Source organism: Chelonoidis abingdonii, chromosome 19 (genome assembly GCF_003597395.2).
Source record: "Chelonoidis abingdonii isolate Lonesome George chromosome 19, CheloAbing_2.0, whole genome shotgun sequence".
Lineage (NCBI taxonomy): Eukaryota > Metazoa > Chordata > Testudines > Testudinidae > Chelonoidis > Chelonoidis abingdonii.
The window spans coordinates 3,809,876-3,833,160 of NC_133787.1; the positions used below are offsets into that span (position 1 = coordinate 3,809,876).

General features: G+C 51.3%; 2 protein-coding genes across 8 annotated transcripts in view; one reads left to right on the top strand and one right to left on the bottom strand.

The window, feature by feature from the left end:
* The window catches only part of TSNAXIP1 (translin associated factor X interacting protein 1), a 52,026-nt gene extending 43,855 nt beyond the window's left edge, over nucleotides 1–8,171 (top strand). For 4 of the 7 annotated variants that reach the window (XM_032788503.2, XM_032788504.2, XM_032788508.2 and 1 more), the window contains 2 exons: nucleotides 1,932–2,038; nucleotides 6,295–8,171. In XM_032788503.2, coding sequence (XP_032644394.1) covers nucleotides 1,932–2,038; nucleotides 6,295–6,544 — 357 coding nt within the window. In that variant the 3' untranslated portion in view covers nucleotides 6,545–8,171. The remainder of the gene's footprint in view (nucleotides 1–1,931; nucleotides 2,039–6,294) is intronic. The other 3 variants (XM_032788507.2, XM_032788505.2, XM_032788506.2) reach the window with 3 other exon arrangements.
* A 1,598-nt stretch (nucleotides 8,172–9,769) lies between these two features.
* Nucleotides 9,770–23,285, bottom strand: part of CENPT (centromere protein T) — a 39,131-nt gene continuing 25,615 nt past the window's right edge. The window contains exons 10-14 of the mRNA XM_075073734.1: nucleotides 22,405–22,620; nucleotides 20,178–20,274; nucleotides 12,779–12,943; nucleotides 12,026–12,130; nucleotides 9,770–10,284 (exon numbers count right to left, since the gene is read on the bottom strand). Of these exons, the coding sequence (XP_074929835.1) occupies nucleotides 10,161–10,284; nucleotides 12,026–12,130; nucleotides 12,779–12,943; nucleotides 20,178–20,274; nucleotides 22,405–22,620 (707 nt within the window). The 3' untranslated portion in view covers nucleotides 9,770–10,160. The remainder of the gene's footprint in view (nucleotides 10,285–12,025; nucleotides 12,131–12,778; nucleotides 12,944–20,177; nucleotides 20,275–22,404; nucleotides 22,621–23,285) is intronic.

Below are 23,285 nucleotides of genomic sequence, written 5' to 3' on the forward strand. Positions count from 1 at the left end.
CTCCAGCCAGGAGCCAATTAGCTATTCACTCCCTCAGTGCACAGCACGATTAATTGGGTGCATTTGCTAGCCGTGCAGGTGATGGGGGTTAAGCCCCATCACAAGGCCTCAAAGCTGCTTCACCTTTGTTTTTTCCATTAGACATTATAGGTCTTGCCTGCTCTGGAGGACTCTGGTGACTGGGGGTGGGATCCACAAAGGGACTTAGATGCCTTAACCCCAGACTTAGGTGCCTAAGTCCTGGTTTTAGGCTTCACTGCACTATGCAGAATCCAGTGAGGAGGAGACTTAACCTTCCTTATGTTTGCGAGGTTAGAAAAGTATTTGTTGTAACAAACCCCTCCCAGCTCATCTGTCTCCTCACCACCCGGGGGTATCATCAGCCAGCCACAACCAGTTACTCGTCAGCCCTTGGTTCTGAGATCCATTTTTTGTCCCAGTCATGACAAACTCACAAAAGCAAACCAAAACTTCCAGCTGGGGCTTCACCAGCCAGCCCTCCTGGGGCTTCCCAGCTGGCATCTCCCTTCCCCCGGGAAACGGCCCCTTCCTGTAGCTTCTCCCTGCAGGCCCCCCTCAATAGAGCCACTTGCTGGCATTGATAATCACTTCCTCCCTTCCCGGCTGGCTCTGACAACTGACCAGGACGGACTGATCCCAGGTCTCTGGCCACCCTGTCACATGACATCAGAAGGAAGCAAAAACGGGCATGAACCCAGCGTTCAGGAACATCGTTTGCAGGTATCCTGCACCATTTCCAACAAAAGCCAAGGCTGAAGCCACAGCCTCTAAGACACACAGCTCTTAAATCCCAGCCCTTCGTGACTTGACTTAGACCTGGTCTACACCGGAGTTAGGGTGATGTAAGGCAGCTTATGTTGCCCTAACTCTGTATGCGGCTACACAAAAACAGCTCCCAGGGGTGTAACCCCAACTTAACAACTCCACCTCCACAAGAGGCATCGCACTTAGGTTGGTGAAGTTAGAGTGATTGAGCAGCAGGAGGTCAGCTCCTGCCTGTGCCAGTCTCCCCTCTCTCTACCCCAGTCTCTGGACAGTGGGGCAAACGCTGTGCTTCTCCTGCGGGTGGGGAGGCTCTACAGGTGTAAAGTGCTGGAGGAGCCTCTGCTGCCACCAGCTGTGTGTGTTAAGTAAGTGCCAATGTAGTGAGGTGCAAAGTCCACCTTTTAACATGACTCCTACAGCATGTGCTCACTGCAGGCTTACCCCACCCCACCGTTCCCATGTATAACTCCTGGCCTGGGCTGGCTTTCCTGGCTGGGGTAGAGACTAGACTCCAGGTGGGCTCTGACTTGCCTACTTTGCAGCGAGGATGCAGCTGGAGCCCAGGCAGAAAAGCTCAGGGTTTGATGGTCCTCCAGTGCTCCCCATAGTCCCTAAAGCCTGTATTTTCTGCTCCTTCTACCTGCTCATGTCTCACTCACTGCCTGTGCACTGCAGGTCCCCTGCCAGTCTCCACCCGCTTGGGCAGCATTTAACCCTCCATTCCACATGCCCTGCTTCATGTCCCCAGAGCTCAGCTCCCCTCAGTCCCGGAGTGCTAGAGGTCCCCATTCCAGCATGCTGCTAGCTGGCTAGGCGAGCCAGTGCTCTGGCTGGCCTTGGGTAGGAAAGCAGCAGGGAGTGGGATTCTGGGTACTGCACCCAAAATCTTTGCTCTCTCTGAAAGCAGCTCCAGGCGGCTGGCAGAAGTGGGGATCAGTGGATGCAGCAGCTGTCAGCAGCCAGAGCACTGGTTACACCCCAGTCCTGCTGGCACAAAGGATGCTGCTTCAGTGCATTAAGAGCCCCCAGATCCAAGTCTCTAATACACACCCAGGGGGGTGGCTGCCTCTGTGCTGCTGGGGCTTGCGGTGGAGCAGTGCACAAGAGCCAAGCTCTGGTGCTAAGGGCCCTGCTGTCTCTTTCAGGATGAGGAGGGCAACGCTGAGCCCTTCATTGCAAAGATCAAGAGCCAATATGCTAGCGAGAAGCAGGAGTATCTGAGAGAACTGAGGAACGAACTGGGCAACACGCTGTGAGTAGCTGAGCTGTTCAGATCCCATGTTTTCTGTTCCCCTCTTGGATTGCGAAGTAATCCTATGGTGGGCGCAGGATCATCTGGTGCAGCTGCCTGGCAGTGAGCTCAGGGTGCTCACCGTGGGCAGGGGTGGGGAATGAGCCAGTGTGAGTAATAACTCAGAAGGGACAATGCAGTAACTGGGGTGAGCCAGCCGGAACAGGGCCAATGCTTTTGGGACCTCTCCAAAGGCACCGGATGTGGAGCGTGTGGTCACCACTGGGGCGGACCCCATTGTACAGACAGAACGGGCAGCCCCTGCTCCAAAGGGCATACGCAGCCTAACAGACGGGATGGAGAGGTGGACAAGACAATCATCAATTTCTAGCTGGCCAGCAGCAGCAATTGTCATGCCACCTACCTAGCCAAGGGATCATTCAGAATTCAACCCTCTCCCTCACCTAGCAGCTGTTCAGACAGTGTTCAGAGCAACCCTCAGCTTAGTGCTGCCAAACGGAATGGGCCACCTTTCAGGAGAGCGCCTCCTGAAGGCAGCCTTTCCCATTGTACAGGAACTCCTTACGTAAAGGTGTCCCGGTTAACGTTGTTTCGTTGCTGATCAATGAGGGAACATGCTCGTTTAAAGTTGTGCAATGCTCCCTTCTAATGTCGTTTGGCAGCCGCCTGCTTTGTCTGCTGCTTGCAGGAAGAGCAGCCCGTTGCAGCTAGCTGGTGGGGGGCTTGGAACTGGAGTGAACCAGCAGGGCGGGTACGGGTGTGTGTGCGCTAATGTCAGGGTGTCTCCCTCCCCCCTGCTCCTGCACCCCACTTACTTACCCCTTCTCCATATAGAGCAGGGAGGGGACACACAGGGAGAGACAGAGCGAGCTTGAGGCAGCAGCTGCTGTCTCAACTTCCTGATCCACTTAAAAAGACAATGCACTTAAGAGTGGGTCAACTTACTTAAAGGGGCAGTGTGCATATCTCTCTCTCTCTCTCTCTCTCTCACACACACACACACACACAAGGTGTGTATCTGTCTGTCTGCTATGCTGTCTCCCCTCCCTCCTGTTCGTGCTGCCTTGATGAGAGGCTACATTAACAATGTGTTAACCCTTGAGGGCTCAGCCAAGTGCTAGTTCATCATTTAGCAGTAAGGCATTCCCTGGGAAATAGCCCTCCCTCTTCCACCCCCTCAGCCAGGCTTCACAGGCATCATAGCTGTGAACAGTACTAAATTGTTTGTTTAAAACATATACTGTGCATATATATATACACACACACCCATTATATAGTTTTTTTGTCTGGTGAAAAAAATTTCCCTGAAACCTAACCCCCCCCCACCCCTTACATTAATTCTTATGGGGAAACGGGATTCGCTTAACATTGTTTCGTTTAAAGCTGCATTTTTCAGGAACAGAACAACAACATTAAGTGAGGAGTTCCTGTAATTACCTCTGGGAGAGGAGCGAATAGCAGAGGGGGAGGTAACCCACGCAGCACTGAAATCTGAGTGGGTTCCAGCTTATCACCAGACGCACTTCACCTGCCCCCCTGCTCTACCACACACACCACTGCCCTTACAGACTGCCAGTGTCTGAGCCTGGGGAGCAGGGCTCTTGAGGACTAGTGCAGGCTCAGCACCACGGGCCTGATCCTGATGGGGGCTGCTGGCTACCACCACAATACGCACATTTTACTCTGTCCCCAGATTGATTATCCCAGGCAGGGCTGGTAGCAGCACCTGGTATTAAGGCTCCCTGACACATCCCAGTAGAAGACCCTGTTGTCACTTGCTTGTAACTTTAACCAAGTGGGTTGAAATTTTCCTTGTTGAGCATCTGCCCTGGGGTGAATTGTTTTAGAAAGTTTCAGCCATTGCCGAGAATTAGGCTAGAGGACAAGACATTGTTTCACTTGTGTTAAAAGATTCCATCCACCTCGTTCTTGAGATGCTCTAATGCTTTGGAACAGGGACTTGAAACTTGGCAAGTGGGTGACTTGTGTCAGGCTGAGGCTTTTACCAGCCCCGGGAAAATCTGCCAAGATATAAGCCTCTGTAAAATTGCAGTGTGCACAATGTCAGTCCAGCCTTAGATTTTAGCAGCTCCATTCCCTGACAAGTCTGTCCATGGTGAGCATACTCCAGCCCAGGGCTGAGCAGGACTTTCCCTGCAGGGGCCACTCTGGGCTGCAATGGAGAAAGCTGCATGATTTGAAGATGGAGGGGGCAGAGTGAGTTCATCAGGACAAGGAACCAGCAGGAAGGAGGGGGAGACTGGGGGATAGGGAAAGGGAAACTGGGACTAGGAGTTGAGTCAGAGGAGCCTGAGATGGAAACTTGGGTGAGGGGGAAGACATATCAGCTGAGGAGTTGGCCTGAGATTCCCACCCCAGCCCAGCTGACAACTTGTGGGGCACAGGTGAGGCTGATTTGATGAGAAGCTGAGGTACACGGGGAGAACTGGGAGAGGCTGAGCAAGGAGACTGGGTCCAGGAACCTGGGGGAGGGAGGAAAGACTAAGAAGAGCCTGAAGGAGAAAACTGGGAGCCAGTGGGGTAGGGGGAGTGACTGGAGGCCAGGGTGCAGCAGACAGAGATATTGGATGAAGAGCCAGAGGGGCAGAACTTGGCCTGTCTGAGCAAGGAGCTGGCAGAGAAGGAGCTGGAGGGCTGGACAAGGAGACTGGGCCTAAGAGGCTGGAGAGGTCAGAGTAAGGTTGGCTGGACAAGGAGACTGAAACTGGGATGAGAAGTGGAGAGCGGGACTGGCTTGGTGAGGAGAATGCAGTGGGACAAACAGCAAGGGATGGAGGGATGGGGAAGAGACCAGTGGGAGGGGACAGAGCAGAAAGATCAAGTTGGGGTGGGGGGAGAGTGGGCGGAATAGTCTGTGCCCGCCAGAGAGCCTCTTCGAGTCTGGAACAGGACCCAAGGTGCCTGAGTCTCAACATTCCTCTGCTGTCAGCAAATCAGCAGGCAAAGCATCCCATCCCTCTCTAGTGCTGCTCGCCATTGAGGTTAAAATCGACTACTGCTGTCAGTTACTCAGCTGAAGTGGCAGAGATCTGAGCCATGGCTCTAAAGGTTCCAGCCCTGCTGATGACCCACATGGTGTCAATATGCTGACACATGGTGGGATTTCTTTGCTTTTTGTAGGACCTAGAAATTATACACAAACACAAGTGGAAGAACGTTATTAACGTAAGGTTGCAAAGTCAAGCAAGCACTCGAGTTAGGCAATGACAGAATTAAGGGTACCATGCAACCTTCATTCAGTCCCCCCTTCTGCATCTTCATTATGATACAGACTAATTATTTGCTGTTTTCTCCCCATGACCTTGCTTGATTCAGTGCACGGGCTGGACCTGCTCTGGGGACGAATCAGGGCTGTGTAGTAAAAGAGGCTGTTGGCTGTGGGACCCCAGGTTCATTTCTTGCAGAAGTTGGCAGGTGTGCAGTGAATGAGGCAGGGGATTGCAGGAAGAGACAGGATGGTCTTATGGTGAAGGCAGTTGAATGTTGCCCTGGAGAACTGAAGTCCAACCCTGCCTCTGCCACAGAGGAGTGCCTGTGTGCTGCTGGGTCTGATTGCCAGGAGAGCTGAGCTCATCAATGGGAGCTGTGTGCTGAACATAGCAAGTGCCATATGAGGCCAAGCACTTGGAAAAAGTAGGTCCTAAGTGTCTCAAATTGGGCACCTCAAATTAGTGGACATTTGACCTTCAACTCTGTGCCCCAGCTCCGCCTCTGACAAAGGGGCAAATGCCATCCTCTCCCCTCATTCTGCAAATCAGTGACTCTGAAGCTCTGACACTGTAGAAACGAGCATCACAGAAATCCCGTGAGAAAGGTAACGGCTCTGTCTTCGGAGCAGGGTTGAAGAGTGACAGTAAGTAAAGTCCCAGGGCTACACACACTGAACAATGAGGAGAAAACAAAATATCGAATAGCTTCTCATCCCGAGCACCGTCCGTCCTGTGCACAAAATTGAGACAGGAAATAGCATGAGCTATGTCACAGTGGAGCCACACAAGGCAGCTGGCTTAAGGTCATGGAGTCAGCCATAATTCTGGCAATTCCTAACGTTTGAGAGCTTGACTTTGCAACACAGTAATACAGAACCCAGGCTGCCAGAGAAGGCAGAGGGGGAATCATGGGAAGAGTCCTTGGTCCCCAGGACATGGGCATAGATGCCCCATGCTGCATTAATCTACAAGGATTTCCTGGGCTCATAGACATCACAGTATTGTTGGGCTTGCTTTCGTACACAGGGAAGTGGAAGTGGACGATCTGAAGACAGCGTTCTGTGCCATTGATCCTGCTATTGACGACCTAACGCTGGATGCCTACGTTTGCCTGGCCTTCCAGGCCTCAAAAGAGCAGTGGGATCAGACTGGCTCCCTGCCTGTGGACACAGTGGTTGAAAGGCTGCTGGCTGGAGACACCAAACGAATAGGCGCCCATCCTGAAGAGATCTACACAAGCCTCTCAGAGTGGGGAGAGGCAGGGGCCTACCCTTAGTTAAAGGGCTTGTCTCACCCATTATGGACTCAGCTAAATACTTGTGTCTGGCTTTACAAAAGGCTACTCCTAGGGGCGACTGCACTGAGTTTGTTTCCAGGCTAACTGATCCTTAACACCAGAGAGGGTTGGTTTGGATCAGCAGCAGAGCAGCCAGCTCAAGCAGATGAGTTCCTGCAGCTCAGTGCCCTTGGTAAATAGTTTAATTTCAGCTCTCCGGGAGCAGGGTTCACAGTCCCAGCAGAGGCAGCTCATCCCTCCAAAGCAAGGTGGAGGCCTGCGACTGCTAGTCTCTAGGGATGGCAATGTCGGTTTTCACAAACACTCCACTCCTTGCTTTGTCACAGCTGCTGAGACCTGCAAGCCCTCCTCAAAGGCCAAGGGTGGGGTGCAGGTACTCAACAACCTGGCAAATTAGATCCTAGCCGTTTAAAAGACCCCACCACTCCTCTTTGCTGGTTTTGAGAAGTCAGGCAAGTTTTCACAAGAGCAAGATTTCTAAAGAAGAGCTTGGCTACATGGGGAAGTGATGCTGCTAGAAGGGGGGGTGTGAATTTAAACTGCTCCAGGAATACTGCTGTAGCTCTGTGGGGACACTTATTCCAGTGGGAGAGTGCCTTTTTCAGTTAGGTTCTGGCAGTTCGGAAGTTGGTTTAAGCTAAACCCAAAAAAGTCCCTCTCGTCCCAAATTAAGAGTGTCGCCCCAGGACTTACAGCAGTCTAACTCCACAGGTAGAACTGGAGAAGTGGCCCTGCGGACAAGCCCGAAGACTCCTGCCCCAGGGGAAAGGGCGAAGTGGGTATTGGTAACTTTGCACAGCCATTCACTAATCCTTACCAGTGTTTGCCCACTCAGGGCTGCTCCTCTCTGAATTCCGTTAGGCCTCTGCTGCGATGGGCCAAATGGCAGAGATGAGGGTCAGGAAGCAGCTCTAAGTTGCTAGGTGGTGGCGTAAACAAGCTAAGAGTCACCCTGCTAGAATGTAAACATCTGGCCTGCTCCCGTCCCCCTACCACAGACTGGGGAAAGCTGAAAGGCAGGAGAGCCGTAGCTGAGGTAACACACACCAATTGGGTGCAAGCATGAAGTGGAATGTCAGCAAGAACAGCCCCAAAACATTCAGGGTGCAGAAGCACCATAGCTCAGCTGGACTAGGGTAGGGGGTGCTGAATGCTTCTGCCGAGCTTACACCTGGAGCATGGCATTGTGTCTGTGCACCTCCACACCAGGAAAAGTCTACGCTGAGCAGGGAAAGCAACATAACAGCATAGTGTAGCTAGAATCCAAACTACTGGAGTGGGTGCACAGAAATCTGGAACCCCCTTGACAGAAGAATAATGGTGAGTGTGGTGTAAGTGGGTGGAATTCAGTGACTAGCCAGGAGCATTTCACTGAATTGTGATCAGTCTCTACCAGCTGTGGTGTGAGCTCATAGTACTGGGCTGGAGGAGACATGGGGGCACACGTGGTAGAGAGCAGCCCTACATTCACGCACCATGCAGTGCAATGGACTAGAGCTGGTCATATTTATTTGTAGTGTTAATAATTCTAGGGTTAAAATAGCTTCTGGATATTCCAACTGTAGATTTCTTGTCTCCAATTATAATCTGACAACTTTAGAGGTCATTCTGTGCCTAAAAGCTTGAGTTTATTTAACCTTCAGGACACAGAGAGCAACACAGATTTTTGGCTGGGATTTAGCCCTGGCTTCCCCTCTCCCCATGGTACGAGACCCCCTTCCTCATCCCGCATGCCCCTGCCCTAAGCCCCTGCCCTCTGCTGAAAGGGACTGGCTCTGCTTATCCAGGAACCCGCCCAAGCGGGTCCAGCTGTGAAAGAGCCCACACATTAGCTGGCAGCACAGCTGAGTGAGGAACCAAGGGCAGCAGGCCGAAGGTGCAACCAGCTCTGTCTACTAATGGTCTTGGGAAGTGAAGGTTCTGCTGGTGGTTAGGAGAAGCTGGAAACACCAATGACTGAGCTGCTCTCGATCAGCGTTTTTCAAAGTGGGGGTCATGACCCAGGACTGGATGGTGGCAGGTAAGGCAGTGGGTTGCTCTAGTCAGCACTGCTGCCCAGGACGTTAGAAGTCCTGTTGCAGTGCTGCCCAGCTACCTGTTCTGACACCACCCTGTGCCCCAGAAGCCAGGGCCACCCAGAGGATTCAGGGGGCCTGGGGCAAAGTGGGGGAGCGCTTATACTCACCAGGCGGCGCTCAGTCTGCGGCGGTGAGTCCTTCAGTCGCTCCACGTCTTCAGCAGCATTGAAGGACCCGCCCCTGAAATGCCACTGCAGATCCGGAGCGACTGAAGGGCTCCTGCCGCTGAAGAGCCGGAACGCTGCCGGGTGAGGAAAAGGATTCTTGGCCAGGGCTCACGGGGCCCCGGGCAAATTGCCCCACTTGCACCCCCTCCCCCGGGCGGCCCTGCCAGCAGGGGGGACCCATGGGGTTCTGCGTGCTGCCCCTGCCCCGCACACCGGCTCTGCACTCCCATTGGCTCGGGGTAGGGGTGCAGAGCCTGTGGGTGAGAGCCACGTGGAGCCACTTGCGCACCTCTGCTTAGGAGCTGGATCTGCTGCTGGCTGCTTCAGGCGCAGTCCGTGGTGCCAGGGCGGGCGGGAAGCTGCGCCGCCGACCAGGAGCTGTGAGAGGTAAGTCCACACTCCAATACCCTGCACCAGTCCTGAGCCCCCCCTAAACCCAGAACCCCTTCCTGCACCCAAACCCCTCATCCCTGGCCCCACCCCAGGCAGGCCCTGACCCTCTCCTGCACCCCAAACCCCTGACCCCCTCCCACACCCCAACCCTCCCCAAACCCAGAGACCTCTCCTGCACCCCAAATCCCTCACCCCTAGCCCAGAGCCCTGACCTCCCTCCCGCATCCCAACCCCCTGCTCCAGCCCTGACCCTGCCAAACCCCAAACTCATCCTTGCCCCAGCCCAGAGCCTTGACTCCCTTCTGAACTCCAACCCCCTGCCCCAGCCTTGAGCCCCTTCCACACCCCAAAACCCTCATCCCCAGCTCGGGTGGATTGTGGGCATCAATTATCTTTCAACTGGTTCCCAGGAAAAAAGTTTGAAAACCACTGCTCTAGATGGATACCCCACTGTATCTGCTCGTCCGTGCAGCAAGGATTAAAGATCAAACGAAGATACCACCTAAAACACCTCCTTAGAGCAGGCAGCCAGTTCCTACGAAGAGCGTGAGCACAGCGACGGGGCGACCATGTAAGGGGCTAGCAGTTCCTAGGAACACACAGCACTTGGGCGCTGCAAAACACCCACCTTTTATTGACGTTTACACATTCGGAGACAAAGCAGCTCGTCTGCTTGGGCATGTGATGTGGAGACAGCACAGGGAAGTCATTTCCATGAGCCGGAGGGCTCCACTGGTCACTTAGACCCAGTGAGCGTCAGTGACAGGAGGCAGAACTCAGAGGATCAGTTCAAGAGAATAACCTCCACTGGCTATTCAACACCCTTAGGCCTGACTCGGGTTTCTAATGTACGACCGCCACAGGGACTCGGACAGGTACCACGAAGCAGCTTAAAGCCAGTCTCTGCTGCGGTGTAAAGTTCCCTTGCACCTGAGGCACGCCACAGGCAGCACACATCTATTTGTGAGGGATCACTTTATTTCCACTCATGGCAACTGGAATCAGTAGCTTCCTATGCTCCAGAGGAAGGTGGCGCTCTATCAGCACATGTAGAGGCATCTTGTCTGTCACCAGCCCTTGTCTTCAATTGGAGAGGGGAGGGGAGGGAGGGGAAAAAGAAAAACAAACAGTGTGGTCCATTTAATAAGACTGTTTCTACCCGGAGAAGAGTTGTACCCAAAACCCCTTGGGGATTTGCTCAAAGAAGACATTTTACACTGTTAATATTGGAAATACAGTCAGCACTGCACAAGCGCTGTCACGCTCACACCCAGCGTGGGTGTCCCAGATGTGCTCAGCCCCAGCGAGCAGAGGAGTTCTTACCCAGCCTGCTCTGTATATGCTCAGAAACACTTGGGGGGAGGGGGCGGAAGAGATCAGCTCTCCGAGCTGGTGTGACCAACAGGCTGTGCGCTTTTGTACGAGGAAGGCTGTTTACAGAACTGGCCTGGGCACAGTGTCCTACTTGTGGAGGGCAGCAAGGGGCTGTCAATCCCCAAGTCCAGGAGGGGGATGAAATGTTGTTCTCTCAGTTATGAGCCCAGAACAGTTCCTGAACTGGAGCTGAGGATGTGCACATCAGACATCAGACTATTCTGAAATGCAAACAGGACTCCACATGCAGAGTTCCCACCACTGCCCAGGGACACCTGACGGGCCCTCAGCCAGTTCACACTAATTCTAGCACACTTCTCAACCAGAGGGACAGGAATGTCCGATCTAGGAGTCGGATTGATAAACTTGGAAGAACCAATGTTAGTCCCATTTTAGACACAAATGCAACTGTAGCCTTGAATGAACTGGAATGGAGTGAGCACGGGGCTTTTCAAAGAGAGAGAGATAATGACTTGGGTGGCTTCAGAGCTACCCCAGATTTTTAGCTGGACAAGAGCCTCAGAACTTAGGAAGGGTTTGTCAAGGTTCTTCTAGGCTTTGGGCATGGCAAGGACATTGCCAACACTTCAGCAGCTAGTGAATGTTCTAACTCACCAGCCAGCAAGCGTGCTCCTTGGCCCAGTATCCACAGGCTGTGAAGATTAAAGTGAATCGCCAAGCAGCAGTCATTGGCAGGGGGCTGTCTGAGCTGCAGGTAAGCAGCATTACTCCCAGGAGAAATTTTAGTCGTTTCCCAAAGAAGAGACGTCAAACACCCTTGTCAAGAAGCTACAGTACTGTGCAAACCCAAAGAACCGAGCGCTTCACGAAATCTACTCAGGCAGCTTCTGAGCGGAGCAATAGACTGTATGTAACTGTTATGTTAACATGAGCCACCAACGAAGCGCTGTGTTAGGAACAGACACACAATGAAGCTGAGTGTTGGAATCCTTGGCTACATACAAATGGATGAACTAGCTTCTTCCTTTCCTGCAGGGCCTGGAAACTGGACACTCCTTGGATACCAATATTTACAGAGAACACTGATATTACAAGTGAACTGCCCTAAATTCGGACTTAACTCTGAGGATCCCAGGAACACTGGAAACTGTCCTCTGGCTCCAGAAGGTGTTACAGCCAGGAGCATTACCAGGGGATGCCACAGGGGACTAAAAGCAGGAGAGGGGATCAGCACCTTGCTAGTCAAAGGGTTAGATCAGTGTTAAAGCCTGTTGGGAACTAGTTTCTAGTCTGACGACAGGCTCCCACCCAGCTTGGGGCTCCAAGATGCCAGTTGTGGTTGTATAGTCCTCACCCACCCACTCTTCCTAACCATTTGTCAGTGAGAGACTCTTCACCCCTTGGGAGCTTTTGAAATGCTCCCACGAGTACACTTATTTGCACTTCTCTTTCATGTGACCAACATAATAGAACAAACTCCACCTTACCTTCTCATGAGGAGCTCCAGGTCAGCTTCCTCCACAGTCTTCCTCCTAGCATGCATAGTGTAAGCCTCTAAGTCGTTACTGAGCTGCCTGAAGTACACCTCCACGCTAGAGAAGAGGAGAGAAGTCAGTTGGCAAAGCACAAAAGCCGCCTCCTCAGCCATTTCTACAGGGCTATCTATGCTGCAACTAATCACAGCACAGATCACTGCCTTCCAGGAGTGGAGAGATGTGAGGGGCCCCACCCCGAGGACAGTCAGAAAGCTCCAGAGCTGTGGGGATTGGTAGATGGTAGAATATACCACAGCACCGAACTGGAACAGCTTTCCTGGTATGTTCTGCACCACACAAAGTCCTAACCTTCACCACACCCCATTTCACACTCACTGACATGTTCCACAGCCAGGTTCTTGCCAGCTGAAGAGGGCTGGGGACCCCTCCATACCACTACTAGCAAGAAAGACACTCAAGTAATACAAATATGGCTGCTTTACAGGGAGACCTCAGGCCCTAAACCAAAGGCTCCTGTCCAGCAGCATGGGGTGCTGAGCACTGCACCAGCCCCAAGAGCGCTTATGGACAGGCCAGGTCTGCGCTGAGAATGTAGTTTGCCCCCTCTCTCTCACTGCATGGCAGCACCTTCTGCAGGCCTGTTTCCTGCCACACCTTCCTCTACTTAGCTGGAAAGGGCTACAGGACAGCAGGTCTGTGGGCAGGTAACGGGGGCTGGGAGGAGAGGAGTCTGCTGCTACTCACCACTTCTCAACAACCTTAAATGCATCTCTGGCCACTGGCACTTTCACATAATGGCTAAAGATCTTCTTCACCAAGCTGCTGGGTAGTGCAGGCTCTCGCTTTCTCCTGGGAGCCGTCGCTGTTCTCTTTGCAGCCTGTTGAGCTCGGGGAGGCATTGGGGAAAACCTGCCAGGAAAACAGAAAGCAGTAAGCAAACCAAATAAGCAGGTCTAGTGGGTGGAGGAGCAGTGAGCATAAATGGAGTTCAGGCAGAGGAACCCTCAACTGAACACAAAGGGCCAGTCTAGGCACGCCCTAGGGCAGTTCTCTCTGCTCCCTCGGAACAGTGGAAGAGCCAGAGAACTCGCCCCCTTTGCGAGACTCTGCTGCAGTATTACAGCCCCTTTGGGAGAGTCACTGCCAGGGCCAGGATTCCAGGACTAGGTACATACATCCGTGTGGCTGGTTTGCAGGCACAGTCAGCAGAACTATGCAAGGGGGTGGGGGGAAGGGGGCAAATGACAAATGTGGAAAAACGGTTCTGGGGCCAAGTCACCATTTGTGCCTCCAATTCCACAGTAGCGTGTGAAGCTAGGCAACTCCACAGGCCAACTCTGCGTACTCAGATGAGAGCCTCTCAGGGGTCACTCAGCCACATTTTTGCCAATTGACAAAAGTTAACAGGTGGGGAGTGGATGGAGGAAGCAGGAAGACCAAGACCAAAGGGAATCCTAGATCTTACACGATTGCCTTTGGAGTAGTTTGACCATCTTCAGTAATGACAAAAAGGGCATTTCTCTCTTAGATATTCCACCCCCAACACAGTTCATAAGATGCTTATTTTAAGTATCGTGATGCTCTTAACACTGAGACATTGTCCTGTACTACTCTTCCGAAGGAGCCTCTGAACTGTAACCTTCCACCGTGGAACAGAAGCTCCAATCCAAGTGTGTGTTATTAAAATTACCACCTAGCTCTTTAACTGCACTTCTCACCTGTAGAGCCCAAAGCACGTTACAAAGTTAGCCAGTATCATTGTTCCAGAGGGGAAAAGGAGACATCAAGAGGGGGAAGTGAGTGGCCAGAGTCACCCAGCAGTGAAAGAGCAGAGGGTAGAATCCAGGACTCTGGAGTCTCAGTCCAGAGACCCTGCACACAATGTCTCTATCTGACTCGCCCTTCCCCTGATCTGCATGTTCTTTGGTCAGAGCTCTAGCAGGACTGTGTGAAAGGAGGTATAGGCAGCAGGAAACAGATCAGCCCCAGAGATGAATGAAGTATGTGCAGCTGCTGGAGTATGAAGATGGAAAAGAGATGCCTTGGTTCTAACGTTTGTGATCTTGGCAAGTTACTGCCCCTCTGCCTCGGTATACCCATCTGTCAAACGGGGATATGGATGCCTGACTCGTGGGGGAGATCAGGGGTTGAAATGCTTTGGGATTCCCTCTGACCACTACTGCATGCACTCATCTATGTAGGCACTAATGATACTTGCCAGGTCTGACCCTGAGCAGATCAGCAGTGACTACTGGGCTCTGGAAGTGAAGTCGATGGAGTCAGGGGCACGGGCAATATTTTTGTCCATCCCCTCGGTTGAGGGTAGGGACACATGAATCCTGGAGATGAATGCATGGCTGCAGAGATGGTGTAGATGGAATAGCATTGGCTACCTTGACCATGGAATGCTGTTTCGGGAAGGACTGCTGGGAAGAGTTTGAGTCCACCTGACCAAGAAGGAGAAGAGCATCTTTGGACATCAGTTGGCAGCCTAGTGGGGAAGGCTTTAAGCTAGGATCCAAGGGGCAGGCACATTAGAAAAAAAGCAACCTTAACAGAGGGCTAGATGTAGGGGAGGGAATGGAAAATTACAATGGTGTCAGAGGGGAAACATTGAGGGAATCTGATCAACATCTTAGAGGTCTGCCCACAAGCTAAGTTATGACTTAATTGGCATCACTGACTTGGATAAATCTCATGACTGGAATATTGGTCTAGAGGGGTAAAGCTTGTTCAGGAAAGAGGCAGGGAAAAAAGGGCAGAGGTGTTGCATTATACACCAAGAATACAGACACTTGTTCTGAGGTCCAGAAGGCAGTGAGAAGCAGACCAGCTGAAAACCTCTGGTGGCAATAAAAGGGGGGGAGGGGCGATGGAGTGACATCACGATAGGGTCTACTCCAGACCACCAAATCAGGAGGAAGAAACGGATGAAGTATTTCTAAAACAAACAGAAATATGCAACACATAAAGTCCACTATTACTACCAGGTCTTAACTTCCCAGATATCTGCTAGAAAAGTGATATAACAAAACATAAGTTCCTGAAATGTATTGAGGACAACTTGTTTCAGAAGCTGGAGGAAGTGACCAGGGACAGCCCCTTTTAGATGCGATTCTGACCAACGGAGGAATTGGTTGCAAATCTGAAGGTGGAAGGCAGTTTGAGTGAAAATGACCGTGCAGGGTTAGGCCTATGATCAAAATGATCAATTTCATGATTCTAAAGAAAGGAAGAAGTGAGAGTAGCAGGGTAAGGACAATGGACTTCAAAAAAAGAAGATTTCAGCAAACTCAGAGACCTGGTAGGTAAGGTCCCATGGGAACAAAATCTAAGGGGAAAGACCAGGGGAGCTGGCAGTTTCTCAAAGTGACAATATTAAAGGCTCAACAAACTTACTATCCTAATGTGAAGGAAAGAAGAATAGTAAGAGGCCAATATGGCTCCATCAGGAGCTCTTTAATGACCTGAAAATAAAAAACGAATCCCACAAAAAGTGGTAGCATGGACAAGTTGCTAAGATGGAGTACAAAGAATAGCACAAGCATGTGGAAACAAAATCAGAAAGGCCAAGGCATAAAATGAGTTGCATCTAGCTAGATGCATGAAAGGCAGTAAGCAATGGCTATTTAAATACATTAGGAGCAAAAGGCAGGCAAAGGAAAGCGTAGGTCTTCTTCTTAGTGGGCATGTTTAGTCTTGAGAAAAGAAAAGAACAGATCACTGAAGGGGACCCCATAACAGTCTTCAAATATATGAACGGCTGTTATACAGAGGACAGTGATCAAGTGATCCACGGAAGGTAGGACAAAAAGTCATCTGTAGCCAGGGAGATTTAGATTAGATATTGGGAAAAGCTTTCTAACTCTCAGGGTAGTTCAACTCCGCAATAGGCTTCCCAGGGAGGTTGTGGAATCCCCAACACTGGAGGTTTTTAAGAACAGATTGGACAAAACTGTCAGGGACAGTCTAGGTTTACTTGGTCCTGCCTCAGTGCAAGGGGCTGGACATGACCTCTTGAGGTCCCATTTCTACAGTTCTGTGAAAGGCACTTTGCCCTCAATCCTGCAGATCATGGCCCTAAAGACAGAGTAGCTGGTCAGGGAGGACTGCACCAACAGAAGGGGATTCCCTGGTGGCATAACACAAGTGCTGTGGCTCCTACACTGGCCACCTGCACCACCAAACTCCCACGCTCTCTCTGGATGTCAAACAGGCACATGCTGGTTTCTCTGGCTGACGTTCTGCATTGTGTCACACATTACTGTGCTTTTCTACTGACCAATCCCTCACCATATCCTGCACCGCAGAACGAGCATAGCCAGCCCCAGCTGGGAGGCATCCTTCGCCATCTCAGTTCAGAGCAGCGTCCAACACGAGCATAGGTGCTGACTTTTGGTTTTGCCGGTGAGTGCCCTCCCGAGGCCCTACCTCCACTCCGCCCCCCACCCACTCAGCTCCTTCCCCTGCCTGCCCACCGCTCGCTCCTCTCCGCCCCCTCCTCCAAGCACCTCTGCCAGTTTTAGAGGGAGGCTATTCACCTTAGAATAAAAAGGTGGGCGAGATAATATCTTTTGTTGGACCAGCTTCAGTTGGTGAGAGAGACAGACAAGCTTTGGAGTTTTCACAGAGTTCTTCTTCCCGATGAAGAGTTCTGCGAAAGCTCCAAAGCTTGTCTGTCTGTCTCTCTAATCAACAAAAGTTGCTCCAATAAAAGATATTACCTCACCCACTTTGTCGCTCTAATTTCCTGGGAACAACAGGGCTACACCAACACAGCATACAAAAATGCAGGATTCACATGAACAGCACAGAGTGACCATCACACCAGGGTACTATTTTCAGGATTCATCTTAGCATAATGTCATCATCACACCAAGTAGCCCTACCAGCACAATGAGATAAATACAGCCACGTGTGCGTGGCAAAAATTCACAGTACAAGCACGCTGGGATCCACAGAGCAGGAGAATACAGTAGTGTCAGTTTAGCTCTCAGTTAGTGGGGAGACACTCAGGGACTCAGTCCAAGGGTTCAGCTAAACACAAGGGCACCTGCAAATAGCTGTACTGGCAGCAGGACCTACACTGGCCCAAGAGGAGGAGTCGCACATCAGGGCATTAATTCCCAATCCCAGTGCAAGACAATATGGGATCCATGCACCAAGTCTTGAGTACCAGAATTTGTACTGCCAGGAGAGTGGGATGGAATTATAGAAGTTACAGGGGGAAAAGCCCCCTGTGATCATCCTTGCTCATTCCATCTCCCTGCCAATGCAGGGCTGATCCTGACTGCATGTTTTGTCTAGTCTCCTTTTAAAAGCCCCAAGTCTTGGAGTTTCTAGCTGTGACACTCTATACCAGGGGTTCTCAGACTGGGGGTTGGGACCCCTCGGGGTTGTGAGGTTATTACATGGGGGTTGCGCGCTATCAACCTCCACCCCAAGCCCTGCTTTACATCCAGCACTTATAACGGGGGGCTGGAGCACATGACTTAAGAGGAGAGGCCGAGGGAAGTGAGCTTGTTTAGTCTGTAGAAGAGAAGAATGAGGGGGGATTTGATAGCAGCATTCAACTACCTGAAGTGAGGTTCCAAAGAGGATGGAGCTCAGTTTGTCTCAGTGGTAGCAGATGACAGAACAAGGAACAAAAGTCTCAAGTTGCAGTGGGGGAGGTCTAGGTTGGATATTGGGAAACACTTTTTCACTAGGAGGGTGGTGAGGCACTGGTTACCTAGGGAGGTGGTGGAATCTCCTTCTTTAGAGGTTTTTAAGGCCCAGCTTGACAAAGCCCTGGCTGGGATGATTTAGTTGGGGACTGGTCCTGCTTTGAGCAGGGGGTTGGACTAGATACCTCCTGAGGTCCCTTCCAACCCTGATATTCTATGATTAAATATATAAAAAGTGTTTTTAATTTATAAGGTGAGTTGGGGGGGGGGCGCACTCAGACGCTTGCTATGTGAAAGGGGTCACTAGCACAGAAGGTTGAGAATCACTGCTCTGTACCTCGAGGGAGTGGTGTGCTGTGCTCTGTAAGCCCCATATTCATCATTTATATATATATTCTTTACAGTTCGTCTAAAGCAGGCCATGTAAGGTATCATGGGAGAGGTTCTGATTTACTGAAACCCACTGTTCTGTTGAACTATGTATATCATTAAAGTGTATGAAATTATGAGATTGTGCGCTATGGTATTAATGAAATATGCTGCAAATTTGGGAGTAGCCCAGAAGGCAACTCCCCAGAAACAACAAGACACTTGACCAAATGGCTGATTTACACAGCCATCACCAGCCACTGTGCAGCAAGTGAATGACAATTAGCAATTCAATGACCATCACCAGAGAATTACTCAACCCTGGGACTCAGCAATGCCCACTCCCCCCAATATGATGCTTGGACTTGTGTTTGCCAGAGCACATAGACTAAACAGGAACTCGTTCCAGCCTAGTTTGTACCGCAGGGGTCACACTAGCCCTTCCCTTGGGAGACTAGTCCATCCACACCCCAAGGCAGAGATTGTTCTGCTTGGAAGGTTTCCCCTGATAGCTTGAGTGTTTCCCCCACCCCCATCCCAGCCCCAACCCTTCCCCACTGCTGCTTCCCTTCCACCCCCACCCCCACCCCAGTAAGAGGCAGGCAACCAGATGCCAGGGAGGGGGACCAAGTGCACTGCATGGACATGTGGCCACTGTTTCCAAGAGGCAGGCATCTCTGCCTGGGCAGGGAGGACAAGCAGGGGGGCACTGCACCCCGCAGAAGCCTAGGAGATAGCCCCCCATGCCCATTCCGGTCCAGCTGCCCAGCGGGGCCTGGTACTCTCAGTCTCTCTGTGCTGCAGGGGTCTGGGGGATGTTTTTGGAAAAGCCTCTGACAGAGCCCCCTGCCAGATGCAGAGAGCTGGGCTGCAGCCGGTGCCCCCCATTGCAGACGGCCACCCCTCCAGCAGCCAGGTGCTGGCTCTCAGTACAGCCACATGGGGCTGGGAAGAGGTTTCAGTCCCCCCCCACCCCCCCGAGCCACTCTCACCCCAAGACCTCCTTTGAAATACACTTACCTGCTGCTGCTGCTACTACCTTTAGCTGTCTGAGAGGCTGAAGCGAGGCAGGCCGCTGCTCAGCGGTAGAGCCACAGAAAGCAGCCTGCTGCCCAGGTTGGGGTAGGGGCAGGGCACCGGTGGCACTCAGTCACTCAGCCCCTGCCCCAGTAGGAGAGTTCCCCTCACTGACTGGCTGGTGGTCAAAAACCAGCTAAACAGCACTGCCTGAAAGGCTGTTTTGGCCACACTTATCAGCACAGCAGCTCAGAGCCGGAAACAGCTGATCGGGGGCGGTTCCTGGCTCTGCAAAAAAAAAATGCTGATCCTAATCTCCCTCCCTGCAACCCCCCCCCTCCCCAAATAGCTGATGGGGCCTGCATTGGTGCCTATGAACACGAGTACTTACAGTATCACCCACTGCAATATCACTGGAGAAGCTGGACAAAACCCAGATAGTCCTAGGGCTGGAGAGACTGAGCTCCAGGGGCATGAGAACCTCTTATTGCTGGCTCTGATGAAGCAAGTGGCTGGCCAAGTGGTATCAACCATTAACCTGATGGGTTTAGAGCAACCCAGGGCAGAGGTGCCTTGTGCGTCTCCAGTCAGGTGCAGTCCACCGGGAAAAGCACTAGTCACGGGGCAATAGCGGACAGCGGCTTTCCAAATCCAAGACACCACAGTTCATTTAACACGCTAAAGGGACTTGCCTCTTTCCTTGCCCTGCCAGCATCTCAGGGCTACAATTCTGGGCTATGACTATTTACTATACATTACTGTAGCACTACATTAGCTGCTGAATCTGGTGCCCCTGATTTGCCTCCAACACTATGAAGAGCCTTCAGGAAAGGAAAAGGTTCAATGAGTGCTCACGGGAAGGGCTTGCAGCCTGAGATCTGCCCTGGGAGAATAGTTTATTAACAGTCGCTCAATAGCTGCCTTTACCCACTTGCCAAAGTCAGAGTCCCTTGCACCACTGAAGCAGCACCTAACAGTTCACAGAGCTCCAAGGGTGACTTGCTAGGGAACAATCCCCTGGGGTCTGGCCTTGGCAGCTACGCTAGCTTCCAGCTCTGCCTGACTACTGTGGAGTGTGGGTTCACACTTACCTGGAAGCAGCAGTTTTCAGAGTGCGTGGGGTTGACAGCAAGAGAGATGCTCTATACGCTTTAGCACGGACAAATGCAGGTGTCTTCACGGACAGCTCTGAGGAGAGAGAGCACGAGACACTTAAGCCCCGGATTTTAGTGGTTTAGAGTTCCTGCTGCAAATGCTCCCATAAGGGGGTGAGGATGCCAAATTTTCCACAGTACAGACCACATTGTAAGTGTCTTGTAGCCTCTTTCTCTCTCAGTATGGATGACAAGAGTCCTCAGCAACTACCGCATTGGTTCCACACTGAGTCTTATGGATTGCAGCTGCCTTTAGGGTGATAAGGCGTCTCACCCCCTTCCACAGAAGGGGCCGGCCGGCTGAAGCCCAGGTCATAGAAGGGCGAAAGAAGTGGAAGTGAGACCCCAAACCAGGATCCTGGAGGGTTGTGAGCCTGTCTCTATCAGAAGGGGCAGCAACCAGGTAAGTTTCATCTGGGGCAGACCCTGTTATCTACCCACTTCAGCTTCATTTTTGAACCTTCCATCTGCTTTTCTCCTACAAGCAGGATAATGAAGGACAAAGCAGTTTAAGTGGAGAAATGAGACAATGACTCCATGTCTGAGGGGGGAATGGGGGAGTGGGTGGGACTCCTTGCTTCCTGGTTTCCTCTGCAGTCTGAGAAAGCCTGAAGTTGTAGGATCAATATGGTATTAGTTTAACCTAGCAATGGTTACAAATAGCTAGAATAATACAATCTGTTACAGAAAATGGGTGCTACTGCCACGGGTCTTGTGCAGTAGTCATCCACTGAAGGGGAAAAGCTACTGAGCGCTCCACACACTGAATGCGACGCTAAGAGTCCCTCTGAGAATGGGTCCCTCAGGTCAGCCCTTTCTGAGCAGGCAATCCTAGGCGTTTGGGGGGTGGGGTCCAGTGCCTAAGGTGGCAAACTGCAGCACTACGCTAGGCTCTTCAGACGATTAGGAGGGTGATGCTTGGCTTTGATCTCTTTGTCCGACTTCTCTCCCCATCTTTATTGAACGTTACACCCCTCTCCTCCCATCTCGCGAACAGCATTATATGGAGCAGGCCCAACCAACTCTACAGCCAGAGCCACCTAAAGGGCCAGTGCACTTGGTAGCATGGTTTAGTACATCCACAATATTTCTTTTGACACTAGCTGCAACCCAGTAGGCCCCTCTGCACAACATGCGCTACGTGGGCATTCTGGTGCAGCCAGACTGACCACCCTACACTGCTGCCGCTGCTAGTGACGAAAGTGGAGATTGGGGAGTTGCTTTTTTAGGATGCCTTCCCACAAATCCCCCACTCCACAGGGCATCCCATTCTAGGAGATTTCTGTACCAGTCAAGCAGGACACTGAAGCTTGTCTCAGGCAGAGACTTGTTTGGTGGAGAACCCAGAACTACGTCTTCAATAAGAAAGCAGACACGAGTGCTCCTGAGAGACTGAGTAACCGTCAGTGCTGTCTGAAGAGGAGAGTCCTGAGGCAGATGCCCCTCTTGCTGTGTGTAATGCAGAATCAAGAGTGATAACGTCAGGTCACCATCTCTGCCCATATACTCTTTGGCTGGCTCAGCCCTTTCAATAACCCCAACCACTCTGATCTCTGTGGAGCCTGCCCTGACATTACAGCACCAATCTACCTATATGTGAGTTTCAGTCTCTGTAGGCAGGAGAATTTTCATAGCATGGCTACTGTCCCAAATTCCTGCTCCCTGGCTCATGCAGGGTGTTGTGCTAGTCAAAAACAAAATGCTTCTATCATCCATGTAACTGGATGGAGCTGGACCAAAAGTATATGTCCTGAGAAACCTACAGCTAAGACTACCAGGGATAGATTTTTTAGGTCTTAGACAAGAACCCAGAGATTTGGCAACTCAAAGCACTGGTTAATCTGACACCAAATAACTCTCCCCTAAAGAATAAGTGATGTTACTAGGAGGAGACAGGCCAATGATCAGGACTGAGCCTTTAACAAGTCCTTAGGTTAGACTATTGGAGATAGCAATAGCACTGAAATATTTGCTTTTCATTCAAGAGAAATCACAGTAAGAATATTCTTCAGCAGTGAGATCTAGCTGGACATTATTCTACAGTGGAATCTAGTGGACAACATGGGTGGTAACCTTGTTACTAAAACCCTTGCACAGTCTATTGACAGGCCCCTGGGGCAGCCTCTCCAACTGACTTCTACCACCAACATGAGTGCATTCTTACCTTCACTCTCAGGTTCCTCAGTTTCACCTTCCTCCTCAGTCATCTCTTCTTCAGAGTCACCCACCTCTCCTATTACAGCTCCACCATCTAGCTCAGCTTCCCGTTCGACAGCTTCCTTCGTCAATTTCCTTCCAGATTTCTCAGGATACTGAGCAGACGTGGCGCTAGAATGCCTGCTCAGGCTGTGGGTTCTAGCACTTCTGGGGCTCTCGACAACTAGGTAAGGGATAATAAACAAGCTTTACTTTGACAGGCCTTTCGGCCAAGGCTTGTCCTCACATGCATTAAGCCTCAGCCCCCATTTGAGACAGACAAATAGTCCCCAGGAACATGTCTGTCTTTAGTATGGAAAGTGCTGTGTAACCTATAGTGCTGGTTTTTAATAATATAGTTGCTAGGAAAACTAAGGCACAGAGCTTAAGTTACTTGGCCAAGGTTAGAGGGTTGAAGTAGAACTAGTTCACTACCCTAACTACTTCACAAAGCTACTAATAGTCCACTTGGCTTCCTCTCCATTGAATTTGGAAGGAAGAGGGCCTACATTTTGGCCTGCCTAGCTGTCTGAAGGACACACAGAACAGCCCTTGCCACTATGGAGAAGTAGAAATAAAACTAGAGGTTTTAGTTCAGACTGGCATTTAAGCCGCCTATAAATGTCCACCTCACTAGGGACATTTTGACACCAGCAGGGCAGCTGCAGCGAGAGGGCAGAGAATCTCACTGTGGATTTCTACATCAGTCCCCAGCCTGTTTCAATACCTCACATCAGAAGAACTGTATGCAACTAGGGAAAGGCTGTTCCCATGTTCATTCCAGTTCAGACGGTAAAGCATCTGAAAACGTGAGAGAAGCAGGTTTACGGCTCTTACTTCTGGTGCCCA